The sequence below is a fragment of the Arachis ipaensis genome, chromosome B4 (genome assembly GCF_059453495.1).
Source record: "Arachis ipaensis isolate K30076 ecotype BB chromosome B4, ASM5945349v1, whole genome shotgun sequence".
In the NCBI taxonomy this organism is placed as follows: domain Eukaryota; kingdom Viridiplantae; phylum Streptophyta; class Magnoliopsida; order Fabales; family Fabaceae; genus Arachis; species Arachis ipaensis.
Genome location: NC_142439.1, coordinates 28,526,078 through 28,548,891, shown reverse-complemented (window position 1 = coordinate 28,548,891; position 22,814 = coordinate 28,526,078). Strand labels below are relative to the sequence as shown.

Here is a 22,814-nt window from a genome sequence, read left to right as displayed (position 1 = left end):
TGTTCACTTTCGCTGTAACATCTGTTCAGAATGCTTCATGAAAACTCGACTCAAGTTCAAATTTCAAGAACTCAATGCTTAACAATTTCAAGTCGTTCCACTTTGAAAAACTAAAGATAAATCCCTAAATAAAGATAGTTAGACAGATGTTCGTTTTAGCTAGAATATGTATGGTTCCAACCATCTGATTACCTACTAATGTATCGAATAAAAAAAAGGGGCAAAAAATATTTCTCATGAACACCAAACATCCAATACCATACTAAAGTAACCATCCAATGAGATTATAGAAATGCAAATGTGCACCAACTTACTTTAGCCTGTCAGCGACTCAAAAAAGTTATATCAATTAATTATGTAACATCTTTGAAAATGTTTCTCATTAGCATAGCTAGTCTTCCCATTTTCTCCACTATAGTAGCATCTATCAACTAATTACAAAATCATAGACTAGTAATAGTAACAGCAACTTCATATATAATAAAGAAATATCAAGCAAGGTGTCAAGTTTCAAAATCATGTTACAGTAGGAACCAAATAATAAAGTTAGATTCTTTAGGATACTGCATCATACGGGTGTTTCTCTTTTAGCATATGTTTGACAAATTTTTACACCAAAATTAGCTATGAATTTCCTTGGTTTCCTTCTTTCATTGCTTGTTCTGGTTGCATTTTCCATTGTGCAGCTGGTTCATGAAAATGCAGAACTGAGAGCTCTTATGGACTTGAAATCCTCACTAGACCTGGAGGAAAAGATCCTTAGCTCTTGGAGCAGTGATGGTGATCCATGCCGTGGCTTGTTCCAAAAAAGGCCAGTGTTCAGCTGGTTTACTTTACATCGCATCCAAAGGACCACCTGGGTCGGGAAAATAAAATACTATTTAAACTAGATTAACAAACTTATTTCACCTTTCCCGCTCAAAAGTTATATCAATTGCAACAATTACAAACAACAACTAATTTCTCATGCTCGAACAAACTAAAATTTCATGTACTGCATTTTCATCATGTAAAATCAAGCAAACAAGAAACATATACTCTCTACATTAGGAAATGCAAGTTCAGTGTTGTTTCATGAAAGGAAGAAACTAACCCACTTAACGTGGATGCTCGACGATGATAAAGTTCTGATGTTTGTGTTGGTCCTGGTGAATGGTTCACGTCAGGCGGCGAAGCTGTTAAATCAACTGCAACAATCTCAAGCAACAGCTAATTTCTCGTGCTCCAAAATAATAAAATTCCAGTTTTTGCCTTTTCACCATGTAGTTTCAGAAAACTAAGCATCTTAAACACTGTATAAAGCAAGTAGCAACTTCAATGAATAATCATGAAAACAGAAAACAAAAGCACTCACCATGGATGTTTGAAAAGGTTCTGGAACAGGTCAATTGACGCAACAAAGATCAGATACGCAGCTGCAAACCGTGCACCGTTGATGCTTCCGGTGAGGGCGAACAGGCGCGGCGCTTGGGGGCAGCAACTCGGGTCGGAAGGGAGGACCCAGCGTTCCACCAAAACGTTGCCACCGACGATGTTCGATCGCGAGAGTGGGTGGGGGGTCTCCAAGCCGGACGTGGGGGTTGGTGAGCAGCGAGGAGGAGTTGAATTGGGAGTTGGTGGTAGGGTAACGCAGTCAAAAAGGGGGTGAATTGGGATAATTTTATTTAGGGATTATAATTAGGTTAACTAAGTGTTTATTATTATCTAATATAATTGGACTAGATAAAAAGCCCATTGTACATATTGTATACAAATGTCATTGTCTCCCTAGCGGAACTCTATTATATAATGTTTCATGTGTGTGATGTGTTTTATTTTATTAGTTTAATAAATATTTAATTAAATAATAAAATAAAAGAAGTATGATTATTTTAAAATATAACCAACTTGATCAAAGTTGGTTTTTGTTAAAAAAAAAAATTAGAATTCAGTCCTCTCTTTTTACTAATAGAGTCTTGTTTTTTCAATAACTAATTAATTGAAAAAAAAATTAAAAAGACAAAGAAATAGACAAAATGAATTCTTTCTAATACCATTATCAATTTATTATTATGGATCAAAGTTAGTAATTCTTTTTATTTCTATTTATAAAAATCATAAAATTTAAGATTTTTTATGATAAATTTTATAATGTACACTAAAATTATATTAAACTAACATGTGGTATTAGAGTTTGGTTGTAAAATTTATAATTGTCCATAAAAATAAAATTTCTACTACAAAATTGATATAGCATAAAATCTGCAATTATAAATGCAGTTATAAGAGCTTGTAACTATATTTTCAGTTCATGTGGTTTTATGAATGATTGTTATATATATATATATATATATATATATATCCATGGTTGTACGTATAAATGATCAAGGCATGGCTATTATGCTGTGCCCATATCGATATTGGTTTCGCAAATGCTATTATACTTGCATATCCATGAACAATAGTTTTTTTGTCTCTTTTATTTTTGTAACAATAAAAGAAAGTTTTGTACTGAAATTTTGAAATTTTTTAATCACTAAAATTGTCAAATTTAAAAATTTTAGTTAATTTCATGTTTATAATTTTGTATCAATTATATATAAAAAATGTTAAATAATAATTATTTATATGTTAATTGAAGTTCATTGTTATAAAACATTTAAGGATCACCTAAAAGTTAATTAGTTGATTTTATAATTAATGAACATGATTGTTAGCATATATATGTACTATTATTAGTATCTAAATATCCAAAGATATTAAATATTTTTAATTGGTGTATATATATTTGCTAAATAAAGTTAAGTTTATTAGCATCATTGTGTTGTTGTATATTGATGTATCACCCAAAGAAGAATATTAATATATTTTGAATTTTTTTAATGCTCTTTGAATTTGAATAATATGTTATTTTATAACTCAAAGAGTTAACATTAAGAATGTAAGAACTGCAAATTAATTAACCGATTAATTAACAATAAAATAATAATAATTTAATTGTCCAAATTAGGTTCAAAATTTAGAATATTAATTAGAAAATATAAATATGATATTTGGACTCAGTAGATTTTTCTGAGTTGGAAAATATAATTTTCTTCGAAAAATTGCGTAAAAACGCGTACCGGTAAATTAACCGGTAGTACTAGCTTAAGTCTGTTCGGTACTGTGCGAGAATAATTAGTAACAGTAAAAAAACCTTAGAAATATATTTAGAATTGAAAACCGAACACTGATTTTAAAGATTTGGCCTAAAGTTGGACCAAACGGGTCAAAAACGCTAACGGGTGGGACCGGGCCCAAGTTGGCCCAAGCCCAACATATTTAAAGCCACTTAAGTGACAATTCAGCCACTTTCTCCCTATTGCAGCAGCAGCAATGTGAGTTGAGAGAAGAGAGCAACTGTTTCAAAAATTCACAATTCACATCTCACTTCAATTGATCATATCTTGAGCTGCAGTGCTCCGATTTGCGTGCTATCAGTGGCTACGCGAAGCTCTCGCCGAGCCGATCATTTCTATCTAAGTATTACTGGTAAAAAATCACATTTCACACTCTCTTTCTCAGCCCTAATAGTTTTCACGTTTTTAGGTTTGGATTTTGAAGGAATTTTGTGATTTTGATTGTTTAGGGATGATCTAGCGTTGGAGCGTTGGAGCTGTAATAGCCCAGACCATCCGCTAGCACGATATTGTCCGCTTTGGCACACAAGACCTCACGGTTTTGCCTTTGACGATAGGGATGCTAGCCGAAGCCCCCCACACTCACTCGTCAAAACGCGTCATACTAGGGAGAGGTATCCACACCCTTATAAGGCATGCTTCGTTCCCCTCCCCAACCGATGTGGGCCTTACAATCCACCCCCCTAAGGGAGTCCAGCGCCCTCGCTGGCACATCGATTCGGGTTCTGGCTCTGATACCATCTGTAACAGCCCAGACCACCCGCTAGCACGATATTGTCCGCTTTGGCACACAAGGCCTCACGGTTTTGCTTTTGACGATAGGGTGCGCTGGGCTCCCTTAGGAGGGTGGATTGTAAGGCCCACATTGGTTGGGGAGGGGAACGAAGCATGCCTTATAAGGGTGTGGATACCTCTCCCTAGCATGACGCGTTTTGACGAGTGAGTGTGGGGGGCTTCGACTAGCATCCCTATCGTCAAAAGCAAAACCGTGAGGCCTTGTGTGCCAAAGCGGACAATATCGTGCTAGCGGGTGGTCTGGGCTGTTACATTATTTTGTAATTTCCAAAAGTTAGGGTGGTTAAAGTAGAAATATTAAAAGTTACGGGTGGTAAAAAGTGAATTTTAGAGTTAAAAGTAAAAGGTAAGTTAATTTTGGAAAATTTAATAATAAAATAATAAATAATAATAAAATATTAAATAATAATATTCAATTAAAAATAATATTTTAATAAAAATAATAAAATAATACGAAAAATACAGTTTTTTGTAAAAGCTTTAGAAAGACAACTTTAACCGTAGAATCTCATAATTACCTTCATAAAACACTTAAGGAGTGGTAATAACATATTAGTGAGGTAAAGATAAAGGAAAGATAGAAAGTTAATGAAGAAATGAAAATCGAAGAAAAAGTCTGTAAAGTTTTAATAACAGGAAAACAGACAGAGATTAGTGAACAAACTAGGGCAACATAGTTAGTCCTTGAGTTGCGGCTAGGGTTAGGTATAATATGAAAAGTTAAATTGTTTCAGTATATACTTAATGAACCTATACTTGGGACAGGCTAACTATTCATACCAAAATTTACATAAGCTTTAAATACATATGTTAAGCAGAGAAGTCAGAGCAAAGTAAAGAGATACAGCGAAAAGAGGAAACAGAGCAGAGTAAAGAGACAAAGAGAAAAGAGTAGTCAGAGCAGAGTAAAGATTCAAAGAGAATAGAGTAATTTGATAAAGAGATTAGAGAATAAGCAGATGGCCTGTTGAGAGGTCAATTGTTGCATTAAGGCATCTCCAAAGGTATTTATATGTTCATCTGCTGCATTGAGGTAGTCAGATAGATGGTGGTACAACCATTGAGAACACTTTCCTGGGATACCTTGCTATAATGCTTTGCTGTAAGACAGAGATTGCTTACAGTGAGTGTGCTGTTGCTCCTGTAAGACAGAGGTTGCTTACAGTGAGTGTGTTGTGCTCCTGTAAGACAGAGGTTACCTACAGCGAGTGTGTTGGGCGTATATTGGTTAATAAGTGCCGCCCTGCAAGACAAAGGTTGCTTGCAGTGGATACCCTGCAAGACAAAGGTTGCTTGCAGTGAGTATTGCCAACAGGAAAGCCTTATCCAGACAAAGGTTGCTGGGTAACGTTGGGAGCGGGTATGTAACCGACAAATGAGCTTATTACCTGCACTTGGGCTAGACATGCATCATACTTGGTTACACTTTTCCTCTGTTATGATTGTTGTTTGAATGCATGCTTTCTTTATTTGTATTCTATTCACTGTGTCTGTGTTTTGTTTTCTTTTATTCTTTTGTTTGTGTTTTGCTTTCTGTTTTCTCTATTTTCTCTATTTATCTATTTTTTCTGTTTACTGCTTCTCAGTATTCTGCTATTTATCTGCTAAACAACACGAAATTAATGAACTTAACTAATAACCTCGGCCCTACTAAGAACTCCCCGGTTCTTATCCCTTCTCTCTCCCTTCCCCCTTCAGATGGAAGTAAGAGTACCTTTCCGTAGTCCGTTGATGATCATTCTGTAAAGAGGATTCTACTCTAGGTAGTCTTCTGAGTCTAGAGTGAACTCCATTTCTGTTTATATGTATATACTGTGAGACCAGCCAATGTCTGCACCCTGTTTGTACGTGAACTTTAACCTAAATCCGGTATACGAGACTCTTATTATGTGGCTACTTAATGAGGTACTAGAGAGACGTCATATGGCAATGTCTGATCGTGCAGAGGATTAGTAGATGATGTTCCATCTTTTGGTGACGTTCTACCTGACTTGAGCTTTGAAGACTTAGAATGTACTTTCCCTCGCTTTAGTAGTTTAGAGGGACTAGGTGAGTATAGAGTCTAGGCTAGCCTGGGTACCAGCTTAGGGACTTCTTGGACGGGTCAGGGCCTGGGATGTTGTATGTATATATAGATATTATTTAGCTATATTTAGGGGTGCTCTAACTAAACGTCTATACTTTAATAAAGGCTGGATCACGGAATGTTATCAACTGCTTGAAATGTGTTTATGTGTGGTTGTTTATAACTGTTTTATCTGTTATCAGTTGAGAATTGATTATGAATGAATCCGTCTATTAACCCAAACGTTTTCAAAAAAAAAGTACCTCGCAAAATAACTACGCTTTTAACAACGAATCAGGCTCATATAATAAATAATAGATAATAATTAGAAGAGACAAATTGGTAGCGCTCAGTTTTCGATATGATCTAGACATATTGAAAATTGGGTCGTTACAGTTGCCAAGTCACCAAGAAATGAGCAACAGAGATAAGGCTCAAATGAATAGCATGAAGCAATTCGAAATCCCTACCTCAAAGATAATGGCTTACATGGCAGGCCAATTGGGTGGCTACAGCATGCTTCGGTTTACGAAAAGGGATTTGTACAACTATGTTCATAGTCAACAGCGAGCACGAATCTTGGATCGAGATGCAGCTACAACTATAAGCTACTTGGAGGGGAAGGCAAATGCGGACCTTATGTCAGTCACCAGATACACAACGACTGCAGATAATCGGTTGGGTAACTTATTTTGGGTGGACAGTATCATGAAATCCAATTATGAGTTGTTTGGTGATGTCCTTGCATTTGACGCGACGTACCATGGGAACAAGTACAAGAAACCCCTGGTGGTGTTATCTGGGACAACCATCACAGGCAAACTTGCATTTTTGGATTTTCCTTGCTTCAGGATGAGGAGGTCCGCACTTACAGATGGGTTCTGCTGAACCTTTTGGATGTTATGGGTCAAAGAACACCGAACCTTGTTGTGACGGATGGGGATAAGGCAATGCGCACTGCCATTGCAGAGGTGATGCCTTCAGCCAAGCACAGACTATGTGCATGGCATCTGGAGAAAAATTGTGTCCAACGGGTAAAGGAAGCTGAATTTTGGAAAGTATTCAAAAAGGCTATCTATGCAAACTTTGATGTTGACGAGTTTGAGAGATATTGGAGGACCTCAATAGAGTCTCTCAGTCTAGGCCAAAATACATGGGTGCAATTGACATATGACATTAAAGAGAGTTGGGCAACGGCCTATCTGAGGGGGAGCTTTGATGAGCGGATAATTTATACGCTTTTTGGCATTGTTTTTAGTATGTTTTTAGTAGGATCTAGTTACTTTTAGGGATGTTTTTATTAGTTTTTATGTTAAATTCACATTTCTGGACTTTACTATGAGTTTGTGTATTTTTCTGTAATTTCAGGTATTTTCTGGCTGAAATTGAGGGACTTGAGCAAAAATCAGATTCAGAGGTTGAAGAAGGACTGCTGATGCTGTTGGATTCTGACCTCCCTGCACTCAAAGTGGATTTTCTGGAGCTACAGAACTCAAAATGGCGCACTTTCAATTGCGTTGGAAAGTAGACATCCAGGGCTTTCCAGCAATATATAATAGTCCATACTTTGGCCGAGTTTAGACGACGCAAAATGGCGTTGAACTCCAGTTCTACGCTGCAGTCTGGAGTTAAACGCCAGAAACACGTCACGAACCAGAGTTGAACGCCAAAAACACGTTACAACTTGGCGTTCAACTCCAGAAGAAGCCTCTTCACGTGTAAACTTCAAGATCAGCCCAAGCACACACCAAGTGGGCCCCGGAAGTGGATTTATGCATCAATTACTTACTTCTGTAAACCCTAGTAACTAGTTTAGTATAAATAGGACTTTCTACTATTGTATTAGACATCTTTTGGGATCATCTTTGATCAGTTTTATGCTATCTTAGACTTTCATGGGGGCTGGCCATTCGGCCATGCCTGAACCTTTCACTTATGTATTTTTCAACGGTAGAGTTTCTGCACTCCATAGATTAAGGTGTGGAGCTCTGCTGTTCCTCATGATTTAATGCAAAGTACTACTGTTCTCTATTCAATTCAACTTATTCCGCTTCTAAGATATCCATTCGCACCCAAAAACATGATGAATGTGATGATTATGTGACGCTCATCATTATTCTCACTTATGAACGCGTGCCTGACAAACACTTCCGTTCTACATGCAAACAAGCTAGAATGAGTATCTCTTAGATATCTAATACAGGGGACCGAGTCCGAGATATTAGAGTCTTCGTGGTATAAGTTAGAAACCATGGATGGCCATTCCTGAGAACCGGAAAGTCTAAACCTTGTCTGTGGTATTCCAAGTAGGATCTGGGAAGGGATGGCTGTGACGAGCTTCAAACTCGCGAATGCTGGGCGTAGTGACAGACGCAAAAGGATAGTAAATCCTATTCCAGTATGATCGAGAACCTCCAGATGATTAGCCATGCGGTGACAGCGCATTGGACCATTTTCACAAGAGAGGATGGGAAGTAGCCATTGACAACGGTGATGCCCTACATACAGCTTGCCATGGAAAGGAGTAAGACTGATTGGATGAAGACAGCAGGAAAGCAGAGGTTCAGAGGAACGAAAGCATCTCTATGCGCTTATCTGAAATTCTCACCAATGATTTACATAAGTATTTCTATCTTTATTTTCTATTTATTTACTATTTATTTTCGAAAACTCCATAATCAATTATTATCCGCCTGACTGAGATTTACAAGATGACCATGGCTTGCTTCATACCAACAATCTCCGTGGGATCGACCCTTACTCACGTAAGGTTTTATTACTTGGACGACCCAGTGCACTTGCTGGTCAGTTGTATCGAAGTTGTGACAAGTTATAAATTAAGAGTAGAGCACCAAGTTTTTGGAGCCTTTACCAGGGATTGTTCGAGTAACAATTTCGCCCAGGGATCACAATTTCGTGCACCAAGATTTTACGCCGGATATAGGACAACGTCAAGATGTGAAGGAATCAATTCTTTCATTAAAGTGTTCCTAAAGTCAACGGATAGCATTCTTGAACTGGTTCACAGCTTGGATAGGGTCGTGAAAGATTATCGGAACAATGATGTTACTGCACAATTTTACTCCACTTATTACACATCCATGTTAAATACTGGATTTAGGGGTGTGCATGGCCCGGCCCGGCCCGAAGACCCGGCCCGGTCCCGAACACTTTAGGGGCTAATTTGGTGTGATTTCATCGGGTCTAGGGTCGGGTATGGGTCTCAAAAATAGACCCGGTCATAATTTCGGGTCGGGTCTGGGCCATAGCTCGGGTCACCCGAAATCGGCCCGGTGGCCCGGTTATCATATATAATTAATATTTTGTGTTATTAGTGATGGATGATGGCTATTATTATGTGAAATTTAAGTGTTGTAAACCTTAATATTTTATGTTATTAGTCATTATATATAAGACTATAAGTTAATATTTTATGTTTAAAATGCATAAAACTTTAGACTAATGCATAATCTTGTGTTATTTGTATTGATTTAAATATTTGGTGTTATTAGGCAATATTAGTATTGATTATGGTTATGCTTTAATTTTAGAGAAGAGTTGGTTCTTAGTATATATTTCTAAGTGAATTTTACCATGTCAAATAATGATTGGAGTCTTGGAAATTTGGATATTTTTACATGCTAACTTACAAGAAGGTATCAAGATAATATAATGTTAACGGCCCGGTTTTCACCCGGTTTTTACCCGGTATAATCGTGGCCCGAAAGTGTATAGGTTTCATTGGGTCTAGGGTCGGGTTCGGGTCTTAAAAATAGGCCCGGTATATATTTCGGGTCGGGTCTGGGTCACACCAAACCCGGTTTCACCCGGCCCATGCACACCCCTAACTGGATTAGATGCAATAGAGTTGTCTGCGTTGAAGCTGTATACAAGAGCTGTTTTTAGGGAGGTTAAGAAGCAAATCAAGGGTGTTGCAACGCTATTGTTTCAGGGAAGGGAGAGCATCAGCACGACCATTGTGTATAGCTTTAGTAAAATGGGTAGACCAGACCGGGTATGCAAGGTTTTGTATGATCCGAATGACCAAAAGATTGAGTGTGAGTGTAAGATGTGGGACAGTGATGGCATACCGTGTTCCCATATATTTTGTGTCATGAAGTACGAGGGTATGGAGGAAATTCCTGAAACACTTATCTTTAGGCACTGGTGTAAGATTGCAAAAGACTGTACAACGTTGAAAATGGGGAATGATTCAAGGGAACATGCAAGACTGCTTCAATACAGTGCACTATACTCATCTTTGACCCATGTTGTTACACTTGGTTGCGAAGAGGTTGAAGATTTTGCGTTTGCACAAGATGCTATATCAGACCTGAATATAAAATTTAATATGTACGCAACATTTTTTATATACTGAATATAAATTTTCACTCAAAATTTTAAAGGCAAGATATCATATTCTCATAACTTTTGATTTCATTGGAAATAAAGTCACTGTTACTCACACTTAGTTCATTCTATGCATTACTATTAGTAATAATTTTTTTTCTCAATTTTTAATTATTTGTTTTATTTTTCTTAATTCAAAACTATATTTCTGTATCAACTCCACCAACCTAGATGACAAACCTAATTCATATTTCTAGCTAACTAGAACTGCAATTATTACAAGAAATCTACAATTATAATTATTAACTTTGTAAATAAACTATATAAATAATTAAGAATGAAAATAGAGATTGAAATCTCAAATAAAATGATTAGTAGCTTTTACGAATATCATAAAATGAAGTTTTTATAATAACTAATATTACGGGATTTATAAAATCATTGTTAATTTCTTAAAAATATTTATTTTTTTTCTATTTTGATGTCATAGGATATTAATTATAAAAAACTACATTAAAAAGGGTCGTATGTCTTTTTTTTTTGTACGTAAAGGGTTATATATATATATATATATATATAAGACATACGACCCTTTTAAATGTAGTTTTTTATAATATATATAGATTTCAAGAGATCATATATATTTATTATAAAATGATTTCAACCAAGTTTTGGTCCAAAAAATATTAACTATTATGAGTCTAGTTGTCTAAAAATTAAATAGATTCAGTCCACTACCAAAAATGAACTCCAGCTTCTTAAAATTTAATCAAAATGTTAAGTTGTAATTTAGTTCATAATAAGAAACAGAAAACTACATGTGTGACGGTGACTCTGTGTGTAACAGTGACAGTGTGAAGTAGAGACAAGCACACAAAATCCTATACCACTCTTTTTCTCTTAACACATATAGTCAGCATAGTAGCTTTTCTCAGTTGTAAGTACCAAAGAGTTTCCCAACTAACATAACCTCTTAAATAAAAGAAGAGAGTGAATAGTGGTTGGCAGAAAAATATTTTCAACAAAAGAAAATCTGCAATAAAAGCTTTAAAGTATTCAACTTCAAATACGTTACCAGTTCGGGTTTTTTTGTTTTGTCTTGTGTCTTTGGACCTCGTCTCAGCTGCCTTGTTTTCTTCTTTGATCTTGTGCTCCTGAACGGCATGTGATCCATGCTGAACGCTGTCTTCGTCGGTGGTATGTATGTAGGGTCGTCTGCACCATCCATGCTACATGTGGGGGTCACTATGACCTGTTTCTTACCCTTATATTTCTCTGAATGCTGCTCTTTGAGCCTTTTCTTTCCACTGCACATACAGCCGGAGGACACATTCATGATACTTTCAAAGTAAAACCTGATTATTTTGGCAGATAAGGCTAATGATAGTTCATCGTAGATCTGCCAGCATCTTATTCTGCCGATCAAAAGCGTCAGTTAGGTGTCTTACGTCGAACTGCAAACTCGAGACGGTTGTGACTACACTCCTGGTGATACGGCTACACTCCTGCAACCACGAATAAAAATGCATAAACATTTGTAGAGGTTGAAAAGTGTAACAAATATTAGTGGGCATGGACACGTAAAAGAAGGCCATGCTGCCCATTCAGAGAGCAATCCTAATACTCACTCCTCAAAGTCACAATTGTGGGAGGGAGAGTTAGTTACAAATCAAGGACAGATGGCAAGCAATATGATAAATCAGGGACCACGCAGGAGCACAAGAGTGAAAGCTTCTAATAGGAGACTTGAGAATTATGTTCGTTAGGGTATTGTGGTATGAACTTGTTCTCTATCATAATTGTGGATTCAATCTCCTTCTATTTTCCCATTCTCTTCCCTCTGCTCTCGTACATAAAATTCCCCTACTAATTTCTATTCTCACATTCTTGACAGGTTCAATTGATTGGAAGAATGCATGGTCATATCCTTTTGGTGCTGATGTTACTTGAATAGATCAATTTTTTCCTTTCTATACATTCTCATTGTTTCATTAGTTTATTACTTCATTGCACTCATGATGCTGCATCACACTACTACTGTACTGGTTTAATTCTTCTTTTCAATAAAATTCATCAATCACCCTTCCAATCGGTGCTTTCATTGCCCATGCCCGTAGCCGACGGCACGAGAATGAAAGGCGTGGAGGCGGATATTAAGAAGCTCTACCAGATGATTGAGATGGTGGCGGAGGAAAATCGCCAGAGTGGGCCAGAGCCTCTGAGGCAATGAATATGAAATTTGATGCTCTTCAATCCTCCATCACGCAACTACTTCACACTCTGCGTTGCTCCAACTCTCCTTCTCGTGAACTTTCACATGGCGCGAGCTCAATTGGAGACCAGCCGTTTTGTGCGGGCTTGCAGCCGCAAAGGGTGAACTTCGATCTATCGAAATTGGATGGGAGTGATGCCTTGGGTTGGATTTTTTCTATGGATCAATATTTTGATTTTTTCTGGGTCTCTGATGAGGAGCAAGTGGGTTTGGCAGCGCTTCAAATATCTGGTCCGGCCATCCCGTGGTTCCAGATGTCATAGAGGGCTGCCCAGTTACATTCATGGACGCAACTCAAATGGGCGATTGAGCTTGAGTTCGGACCTTCCTTGTTCGAATCTCCTAGGGAATTGCACTTCAAGTTGCAACAACAAGCTTCGGTGGGTGAGTATTACTCCAAATTTGTTGCGTTAGCTAACCGTACTCAACTTGAACCCCCTGACGCCCTTAGGGGATGTTTTATTAGTGGCTTAAGGTCGGATATTCGGCGGGAGGTGAAGGCCAAGTGTCCCCCAAGTTTGATGCGTGCTGTGAATTTGGCGAGATTATATGAGAATAAATTTAACCCCAACCCCCTTCACTCTTCAGGGCCGGCTTCCCATCGTCCCCAATTTGCTACCCATGCTTCAAGCACTGCTCCGCGACCGAACACACGTTCATCCCTTCCTTCCCTCCTTCCTACACCACCACAACTCCCACATGTGATCTCAAACCGAAATGCCACTCGGCGTCTTACTCCAGCTGAAATCCAGAGTAGAAGAAAGAATGGCTTATGCTATTGGTTTGATGAGAGGTTCTTGGCCACACACAAGTGCACCAACCACCAATTCATGTCTCTCCAGCTTGAAATGGAGGATGATACAGAGCCACATGTGAATATGGATGAGGTTTTGTGTGATGGGGAAGCTGTGCCACAATTGGAGCAACAGGTCTTGGGGCACCATTTATCTTATAATGCCATGCACGACACCTCTAGTCTAGCTATGATTCGTATTAAAGCTCATGTCAATAGGTTGGAAGTTCAAGCCCTTATTGATGGCGGCAACTTGATAAACCCCAATTTGGTGGTTTATCTTGTCTTAATTTTAGGGAATTTTATCAATTTTTCTCACATTTATTCAATGAAATAGCATGGTTTTGTAATCCTCCCTTAATTTGTGCTTAAGTGTAAAACATGCTTTTTAGGCCTTTAATTTGCTAGTTTTAATTCACCTTTGATTCCACTAGATACCTTGATGTGTTTGTTAGTGAATTCAGGTTGAGAAGGCTAGGAAGGGATTAAAGGAGTGAAGAGAAAAGCATGCAAAGTGGAGAATTCATGAAAAATCAGGGATTGGGAGTGCACATCGACGCGCATGCGTGACAGACGCGCACGCATGAATATGAAGTCACATGGCGACACGTACGCGTGACATGACGCATACGCGTGGGAAGTAAAAATGCCAATCGACGCGTACGCCTTACCCATGCGTACGCGTTACAGCTCGCACGTGACCTCATTAAAGTGAAAATACTGGGGGCAATTTCTGAGCTTCCCAGGCCCAAATCCAACTGATTCCAGAGACTATTTCATGCAAAATTGAAGATTGGACAAGGGGAGAGCACTTGGATGAATAATGATGAGCCTTTAGTTAGTTTTCTAGAGAGAGAAGCTCCCTCTTCTCTCTAGAATTAGGTTAGGATTAAGTTAATTCTTATTAAATCTAGGTTTAATTTCTTGTTGCCATCTTGTTCTCCTTTCAATTTCTTATTGTTACATCCTTACTCTTTTAGTTTACTTATCAATTTTCCTTTTTATGTCTCTTTTATATTGATGCACTATTGTTGGATTCGAATTTCCTTTTAATGCAATTCATGTTTTATACTCTCTTATTGTTTGATTGAGTTGTTGTTAATTCTTTATAATTGGGTAGTTGTAGATTTAATACTCTTGTTGTCAATTTACGATGCTTTCCTTTTATGCCTTCCAAGTGTTTGATAAAATGCTTGAAAGGATACTAGAGTAGATTTTTCTATTCTTGGCTTGGGATGGTAACTTAGGCAAACTAGAGTTGCTAATGTCTAAGTAATTGATGATTGGTGTCCATTGACTCTAGCTTTCACTAAATCCATTAGTGAGGTAGCTAGGACTTATGGATTGGATTAATGTAGCTCATTTGACTTTTCTTTACTCGTTAGAGGATGACTTAATGGGACTAATCCTTGCAATTATCATTATGTGGTTAGTGACGAGGATAAAGATCCTTGACCATCATCCCTTGCCAAGACCTTTTTATCATTTGAGTTTATTTACTTTTTTGCTATTTATCTTTCTTGTTCCTTATTCAAAACCCTAAATACTTGTCCCGTAACCAATAACAAGAACACTTCCCTGAAATTCCTTGAGAGACGACCCGAGGTTTAAATACTTCAGTTATTATTTTTATTGGGGTTTGTTACTTGTGACAACCAAATTTTTGATTGAGGATTGTTTGTTGGTTTAGAAACTATACTTGCAACGAGATTTCATTTGTGAAATTTTATACTGATAAAATTCCCTTCATCACAGCTCCGATAGCTTCATCCAGCCGCGGATTACAAAATTCTTAAATCTTCCAATCGAGCCAGCTCCTAGAATCAAAGTAATGGTAGGTGATTTTGATGTGTTGGAGGTGGAAGGTTATATCCCAGCCTTGGAGGTAAATTTGTGTGGGTGCACAGTGACTATTCCGGATGTGTTTGTTCTTCACATTGCAGGAGGTGATTTAGAGATTGGGACGACGTGGCTGAAGACTTTGAAGGCTCATATTGTTGATTATGATTCCTCATTTCTCAGGTTCTTGCATAATGGCCAATTTGTTACGGTGCAAGGCGAAAAGTCGCATACTCCGGCACAGGCTCAATTTCATCACATCTGACGCTTGATTTGTACCGATTCTATAGCTGAAGTTTTTACTTTTGAGGTGCAACAAGCCGAAGAGTCCTTGATACCACAACTACAACGCCCTGAAACTTTGGCTCCTAAATTAATTTTGCTTCTCAACACCTATGCAGGAGTTTTTGCCCAACCATCAGGTTTACCCCCCCTCCAATGTTCTCATGATCACGACATTCCCTTTGTCCAGGGTGCAGCACCGGTCAAGGCTTGCCCTTATTGATATCCGCATTACCAGAAAACACAAATTGAGTTGATGATCAAGGACATGTTGGAAGAAAGCATCATCCAACCTAGCAAGAGCCCCTTCTCCTCCCCAATCCTTTTGGTAAGGAAAAAGGATGGCACGTGGCGTTTTTGTACCAATTATAGAGCCTTGAATAGTATCACTATTAAAGATAGCTTTCCGATACCAATGATGGATGAGCTTTTGGACGAACTGTTTGGTGCCACAGTTTTTTCGAAGCTGGATTTACGGTCGGGTTATCACCAAATTCTGGTCAAGCCTAAGGATCGCTTCAAGACAGCTTTCTGAACTCATCAAGGTCTTTATGAATGGTTGGTCATGCCCTTCGGCTTAACCAATGCGTCGGCTACATTTCAAAGCTTCATGAATGATGTGTTTAGGCCATTTTTGTGAAAATTCGTATTGTTTTTTTTATGACATTTTGGTATATAGCTCATCTTGGAATCAGCATGCACTTGTAGCATCTTGAATTGGTCTTGAAGCTGTTGCATCAGTAGCAATTGTTTGCCAAGCTTTCTAAGTGCCTGTTTGGTACATCCGATGTTGATTATCTTGGACACACTATATCTGGCAATGGGGTTCACATGGAGCGTGCCAAAGTGGAGGCGGTTACTGAATGGAAGCCGCCACAAAACCTCAAGCAGTTGCGTGGGTTTTTGGGCTTAACTGGCTACTATCGCCGCTTTATCAAAGGATACGCGACCATTGCTGCACCACTCACAGACCTTCTAAAAAAGGAAGCGTTTGAGTGGAGCCATAGGACTGATTTAGCTTTCAACCAACTAAAACATGCTATTTCTTCTAAACTGGTGCTAGCATTACCGAACTTTGCCTTGCCTTTTGAGGTTGAGACTAACGCTTCCGGTTCAGGAATTGGAGCCATTCTGGCTCAAGGTAAGCACCCCATAGCTTACTTTTCTAAGAAGTTGTCTCCTAGTATGCAGCAACAATCTGCGTACACTAGAGAGTTCTATGCGATTACTGAGGCGATTGCCAAGTTTCGACACTATTTGTTGGGTAAGAAATTCGTGATCTGCACAGACCAGTCTGCTTGAACAAAATTTGTACACTCCTCGGGTATGACTTTGAAATCCACTATAAGCCTGGCTCCAAGAACGTCGCCGCAGATGCTTTATCACGCTCCTAGCTATCTCGCGGCATGGTCAATGCTTAAATCTGAATGGTTGCAGAGTCTTAAGGAAGAGATTGCGATGGACACCTTCCTTAAGGATCTTGTACACCAGTGCACCACTGGTACGGTATCAGACAAGAACTATACTTATCGTCATGGCATCTTATTGTGGCGGGACAAAGTGGTAGTTCTACAGAGCAGAAAGCTCATTGGTCTCATCATGAAAGAATTCCATGATAGTGCTGTGGGAGGGCATGCGGGCATTGCTAAAACAATGGAATGCATTTGCTCTACATTTTACTGGCCTAAGATGCAGTAGAAAATACGAGAATATGTCCTCTTTTATGGTACTTGTCAGCGAGCAAAAGTAGAGACAAGATTGCCAGCAGGTTTGTTGCAACCGCTGCCTATTCCTTCTAGAGTTTGGGAAGATATTTGCATGGATGTTATTATAGCTTTGCCTCTAATTCATAGTTTTTATGTGATCTTGGTAGTGATTGATCGTTTTACTAAATCAGCACATTTCATTGCACTTAAGAATGACTTTAATAGTAAGAGCGTTGCTGAGGCTTTTATTCAACATGTTATGAAGCTGCATGGTTATCCCAAATCAATAGTCTCAGACAGCGACAAAGTCTTTGTTAGCAAATTCTGGCAGCACCTCTTTAAGCTACATGGGACCACCTTGGCCATGAGCTCCGCTTATCACCCGCAAACTGATGGTAAGAGTGAAGTGTTGAACAAAACGCTGGAAATGTACCTTCGGTGCTTTTGTTTTGATACCCCGAGACGATGGCTGGATATGCTCCCTTAGGCATAGCTTTGGTACAATACTTCTTGGCATAATAGCATTAAGATGTATCCCTTTAAGGCTCTATATGGTTGGGATCCGCCATCTCTGGTTCGGTATGAATTTTGCCATGCGGATGATCCTTCCTTACAAGAAATGTTAAATATACGGGACTAGACTCTGGAGCAGCTGAAGCACAATCTTACTCGTTCTCAACAGTTCATGAAGTACCATGCCGATAAGCACCGTCGTCAGGTTGAATTGGAGGAGGGTGACTTAGCTTTAGTAAAGCTCCAACCCTATCGATAACATTCGGTGGTTTTACGTAAGCAATTGGGCATGCATTATTTTGGACCATTTAAGATCCAGCAAAAGTTTAGTGCTGTAGCTTATAAGTTGGCACTTCCTCCGGAGGCAAAGATTCACAATGTCTTTCATATCTCTGCTCTGAAGAAATTCTGTGGTAACTAAGAGACTCACTACCTTCCTCTTCCTCTACGTACCACTGAAATGGGTCCAGTTTTAGAACCTCATGCAGTTCGAGCCAACCGAACGGTGATCAAAGATGAAAAAGAGATTCATCACCTCCAGGTCCAATGGGGCGAAGGTCCAGTGGTAGAATTGACATGCGAAGTTGCTGATAATTTCTGCCGTGCTTTTCCGGGTTTCAACCTTGAGGGCAAGGTTGATGTTGATCCGGGGGGTAATGTAACGAATATTAGTGGGCCTGGGCACGTAAAAGAAGGCCATGCTGCCCATTCATAGAGCATTCCTAATACTCACTCTGTAAATTCACAATTGTTGGAGGGAGAGTTACTTACAAATCAAGGATAGATGGCAAGCAATCCGATAAATCAGAGACCACGTAAGAGCACAAGAGTGAAAGCTACTAATAGGAGACTTGAGAACTATGTTCGTTAGGGTATTGTGGTATGAACTTGTTCTCTCTCGTAATTGTGGATTCAATCTCCTTCTATTTCCCCATTCTCTTCCCTCTGCTCTTGTACACAAAATTCCCCTGCTAATTTCTATTCTGACATTCTTGACAGGTTCAATTGATTGGAAGAATGTCGGGATGCAGGGTGTAAACTGACACATGAGCTCATGGCCTGCATAGGACAGACATGCATCATACTTGGTTGTGTATTTCCTCTGTTATGATTGTTGAATGAATGTATGCTTTGTTTGTTTGTATTCTATTCTTTGTATTTGCGTTTTATTTTCTTGTATTCTTTTGTTTGTGTTCTGCTTTCTGTTTTCTCTATTTTCTCTATTTATCTGTATCTTTGTTTACTCTTTCTCGGTATTCTGCTATTCATCAGCAAAACAACATAGAACTAATGAACTTAACTAATAACCCCCGGCCCTACTAAGAACTCCCTAGTTCTTATCCCTTCTCTCTCCCTTCCCCCTTCATATAGAAGCATGAGTACCCTTCCGTAGTTCACTGACGATCGTTCGCAAAAAGGATTCCGCTCTAGGTAGTCTTCTGAGTCTAGGGTGAATTTTGTTCTCTGTTTATATGTATATATTGTAAGACCATCCAACGTCTGCACCCCGTTTGTATGCACACTTTAGCCTAAATCCTGTGTACGAGACTCCTGTAGTGTGGCTACTTGATGGAGTACCAGTGGGACGTCATATGGCAATGTATGATCGTGCAGAGGAGTAGTAGACGAACTTCCACCTTTTGATGACATTCGACCTGACTTGAATTTTGAAAACTTAGAACGTACTTTCCGTCGCTTTAGTAGCCTGGGCGCCAGCTTAGGTACTTCTTGAATAGGTCAGGGCCTGGGATGTTGTATGTATATATAAGTATATAGTTATTATCTAGCTATATCTAGGGGTGTTCTAACTAAATGTCTATACTCTAATAAAGGCTAGATCACCGAATATTGTCAACTGCTTGTGATGTATTTATTTGTGGTTGTTTATAACTATTTTATCTATTATCAGTTGTGAATTGATTATGAATGATTCTGTTTGTTAATCCAAACGTTTAAAAAAAAAAGTACCTCGCAAAATAACTACGCTTTTAACAACGAATAAGGCTCATATAATAAATAATAGATAATAATTAGGAAGACAAGTTGGTAGCGCTCAGTTTCTAGTATGATCATGACGTACCAGAAATTAGGTCGTTACAATTTGGTATCAGAGCAGTTCGTTCCTAGTAGAGCCTGGGAAGTGGACTGACTATGCTTCATTGCATACTCTACTTGTGTGTCTCATGATGTTAGGGTATCTTCAAGATACATTTGGCATGAATGTCTATGAGTGCTCATTTTGGGAATGTTCATGCCTAGCTTGAGATATTAAGATTGATCACCTTAATGTTGATTGTTTGGTGCTGATAAGACCAAAATGACTGTGAATAGGCATGGTTTAATCGAGTTTCGAACGACGAATTGATGTGAGCAAAAACTATTCTTTAAATCTGTTATGATCTCCATGACTATGACTTTGTGAGATTTGGATGCTGTAATGGACGAACCGATCTCTTCGTCTGGATGGCTTGATGAAAGTAGACCGCTTGAAGATAGATTCTTGCACGTGGCTGAAATTTTGAGGGCAAAATTTTCTTTTAGGAGGGTAGAATGTAACAACCCTGATTTTTGAGTATGCGAGATCTTTTCTGAAGGTACTGATGCACGAAAAACTTGTCTCGTAACAAATTTCCTTCGGCAAGTGTACCGAATTTATCGTCAAGTAAAAACTCACAATAGAGTGAGGTCGAATCCCACAAGGATTGATTGATCAAGCAACTTTAATTAGAGGAATGTTCTAGTTGAGCGAATCAGAAATTGAGTTGAGAATTGCAGAAAATTAAATGGCGGAAAAGTAAATGGCAGAAAGTAAATTGCAGAATCTTAAATGGAAATGGGGGAATTGCTCATAAATGTAAATGACAGAAATTAAAGAGAATGGGTAAGATCAGAAATGGGGAGTTCATTGGGCTTAGGAGATGTTGCATTCTCCGAATCAATCTCATTTACATCTCTTCCTCAATCAATGCACTCATTGATCTCCTTGGCAATCTTAAGTGATTGAATTACAATTTCTTGTAATCCAATCTCTCAAATCTTGATCAATAGCCAATTCCTTAGTCAATTGCTCATGAGAAGAGATGAAGTATGGTCACTGATTATACCACATGCATTTCCCAAATCAAGCATTGAGAGGATTATAGTCACGTATCCATCCTAACCCAATTTGGTCCAACATGAGAAAGCATTTCTAGCTTGATCTCTTCATTCCTCTTCCAAGGTTCAGAAGAGATCCAAGTATGAATAGTTTCTTTTCCAAGATAACTACCCAATTGGATGAAGATCGAAAGCTTTCAAGTAAAATCAAGAGAAAAGATAGAAGAAGAATAATGAAAACTAGTATTGATCCATCAAATTACAACAGAGCTCCCTAACCCAATGAAGGGGGTTTAGTTGTTCATAGCTCTGGAAAATGAAAACAAAGATGGAGAATACATGATGAAAACTAAAAGAGCAAAGAAAGTAAAATACAGGAAGTAGTTCTATGCTATTTTCCAACTCCCAGGGACTCTCTAAATAATTCAAAGCTACTCCTATATATACTACTCTTCTCATCTTCTAGTTGGTTCTTCAAGTCTTGGGCCTTTGGATCTTGAGTTTGAAGCAGTTCTCTTCTTCATTTGAGCTTGGCTTTACCTGCAAAGAGAAAGTGTGAAGTGGGCAGAGACTTTTGCTCAGGACGTTAGGGGTGTTAACGTTTAGTGAAAATATGAGTTCGAGAACGTTAGTAACAATCAACTTTCTCACTAACGTTTCCTAAGTAAAAGCCACGTTAACTTCAACGTTAGTGGCACAAACGTTGCCACTAACGTTGCCTCTAGGTCCTTCGCACACGTTATTGGGACTCAACTTTTCCAATAACGTTGAAAAGCCCCATTTGCTCCTACGTTAGAGCCCAGGTTAACTTAGTTAACGTGGCTCTTTAACGTGGGCTTGCCATCCTTTGAGAATATTAGTGACACTCAACATTTTCACTAACATTCCAATGTGCCCCCATGTCTCACGTTAGAGTCTACGTTAACTAGGTTAATGTGGCTCTTTAACGTGGCCATGCTTAGCCATCCCCAACGTTAGTGACAATGTTGAGTGTCACTAACGTTGGCTCATTATTTACTCATCCACGTTAGCTTCCACGTTAACTAAGTTAACGTGGGAGTTAACGTGGCTCATGGTGGCTTGTGTGGTTCCTTCCAACGTTAGTGACAATGTTGAGTGTCACTAACGTTGGCCATCACCTTCTTCTTTCACGTTAGCCTCCACGTTAACTAAGTTAACGTGGAAGTTAACGTGGCTCCTTGGGGTTGTGTGGTTGCTTCCAACGTTAGTGACAATGTTGGGTGTCACTAATGTTGTCGACCATCCTTTCCTCTTCACGTTAGCTCCCACGTTAATCAAGTTAACGTGAGAGTTAATGTGGCATTGTGCACTTAGGCCAACGTTAGTGACAATGTTGAATGTCACTAACGTTTGCCTCCTTTCCCCCTTTTGACGTTAGAGGCCACGTTAACTAAGTTAACGTGGACTCTAACGTGGCCACTTATGAGCATTGGCCAACGTTAGTGATAATGTTAAGTGTCACTAACGTTGGCTCAAATTCCCTTCTTCACATTAGAGTTCACGTTAACTTAGTTAACGTGACTCTTAACGTGGGTAATGATGGCTTCGAGAGCGTTATTGGCAGTCACTTTTCTCATTAACTTTGCAAGTTACCTCCCATTCCTTGCTTCCTTTGGTCCTGAAATCAAGCAATAGAGTGCATCAAAGTTCTAGTCCAAGTCATGGGTAATGCAGCATACAATTTGTTACTAAATTCATGCAAAATCCTCATGAAATCATGTAAAATGCACAATGTATGCTTGAATCCAGGTGTAAGTGAATATCTACCCAAAACTAGCTTATTTCCTAAGAAAATGCATGAAACTACCCTAAAAACAGTAAAGAAAAGGTCAGTGAAACTGGCCAAAATGCCCTGGCATCACAACACCAAACTTAAAGCTTGCTTGTCCCTAAGCAAGTACTGGAACAAGAGAATGATGAATGG

At 38.7% G+C, this 22,814-nt stretch overlaps 2 protein-coding genes across 2 annotated transcripts; both read left to right on the top strand.

Annotated features, from left to right (window-relative positions):
* The first annotated feature begins 6,498 nt into the window (after nucleotides 1–6,498).
* On the top strand, nucleotides 6,499–12,598 carry LOC148567031 (uncharacterized). The gene is made up of 4 exons (XM_088484511.1): nucleotides 6,499–6,807; nucleotides 6,870–7,117; nucleotides 9,925–10,371; nucleotides 12,364–12,598. Exons 1-4 carry the CDS (start codon nucleotides 6,499–6,501, stop codon nucleotides 12,596–12,598), a joined length of 1,239 nt encoding a protein of 412 aa, XP_088340637.1.
* Nucleotides 12,595–16,856, top strand: LOC148567030 (uncharacterized). The gene is made up of 4 exons (XM_088484510.1): nucleotides 12,595–12,887; nucleotides 12,987–13,652; nucleotides 15,189–15,483; nucleotides 16,299–16,856. The coding sequence occupies exons 1-4, from the start codon at nucleotides 12,595–12,597 to the stop codon at nucleotides 16,854–16,856; spliced, it is 1,812 nt and encodes a 603-aa protein (XP_088340636.1).
* Nucleotides 16,857–22,814: the final 5,958 nt, after the last annotated feature.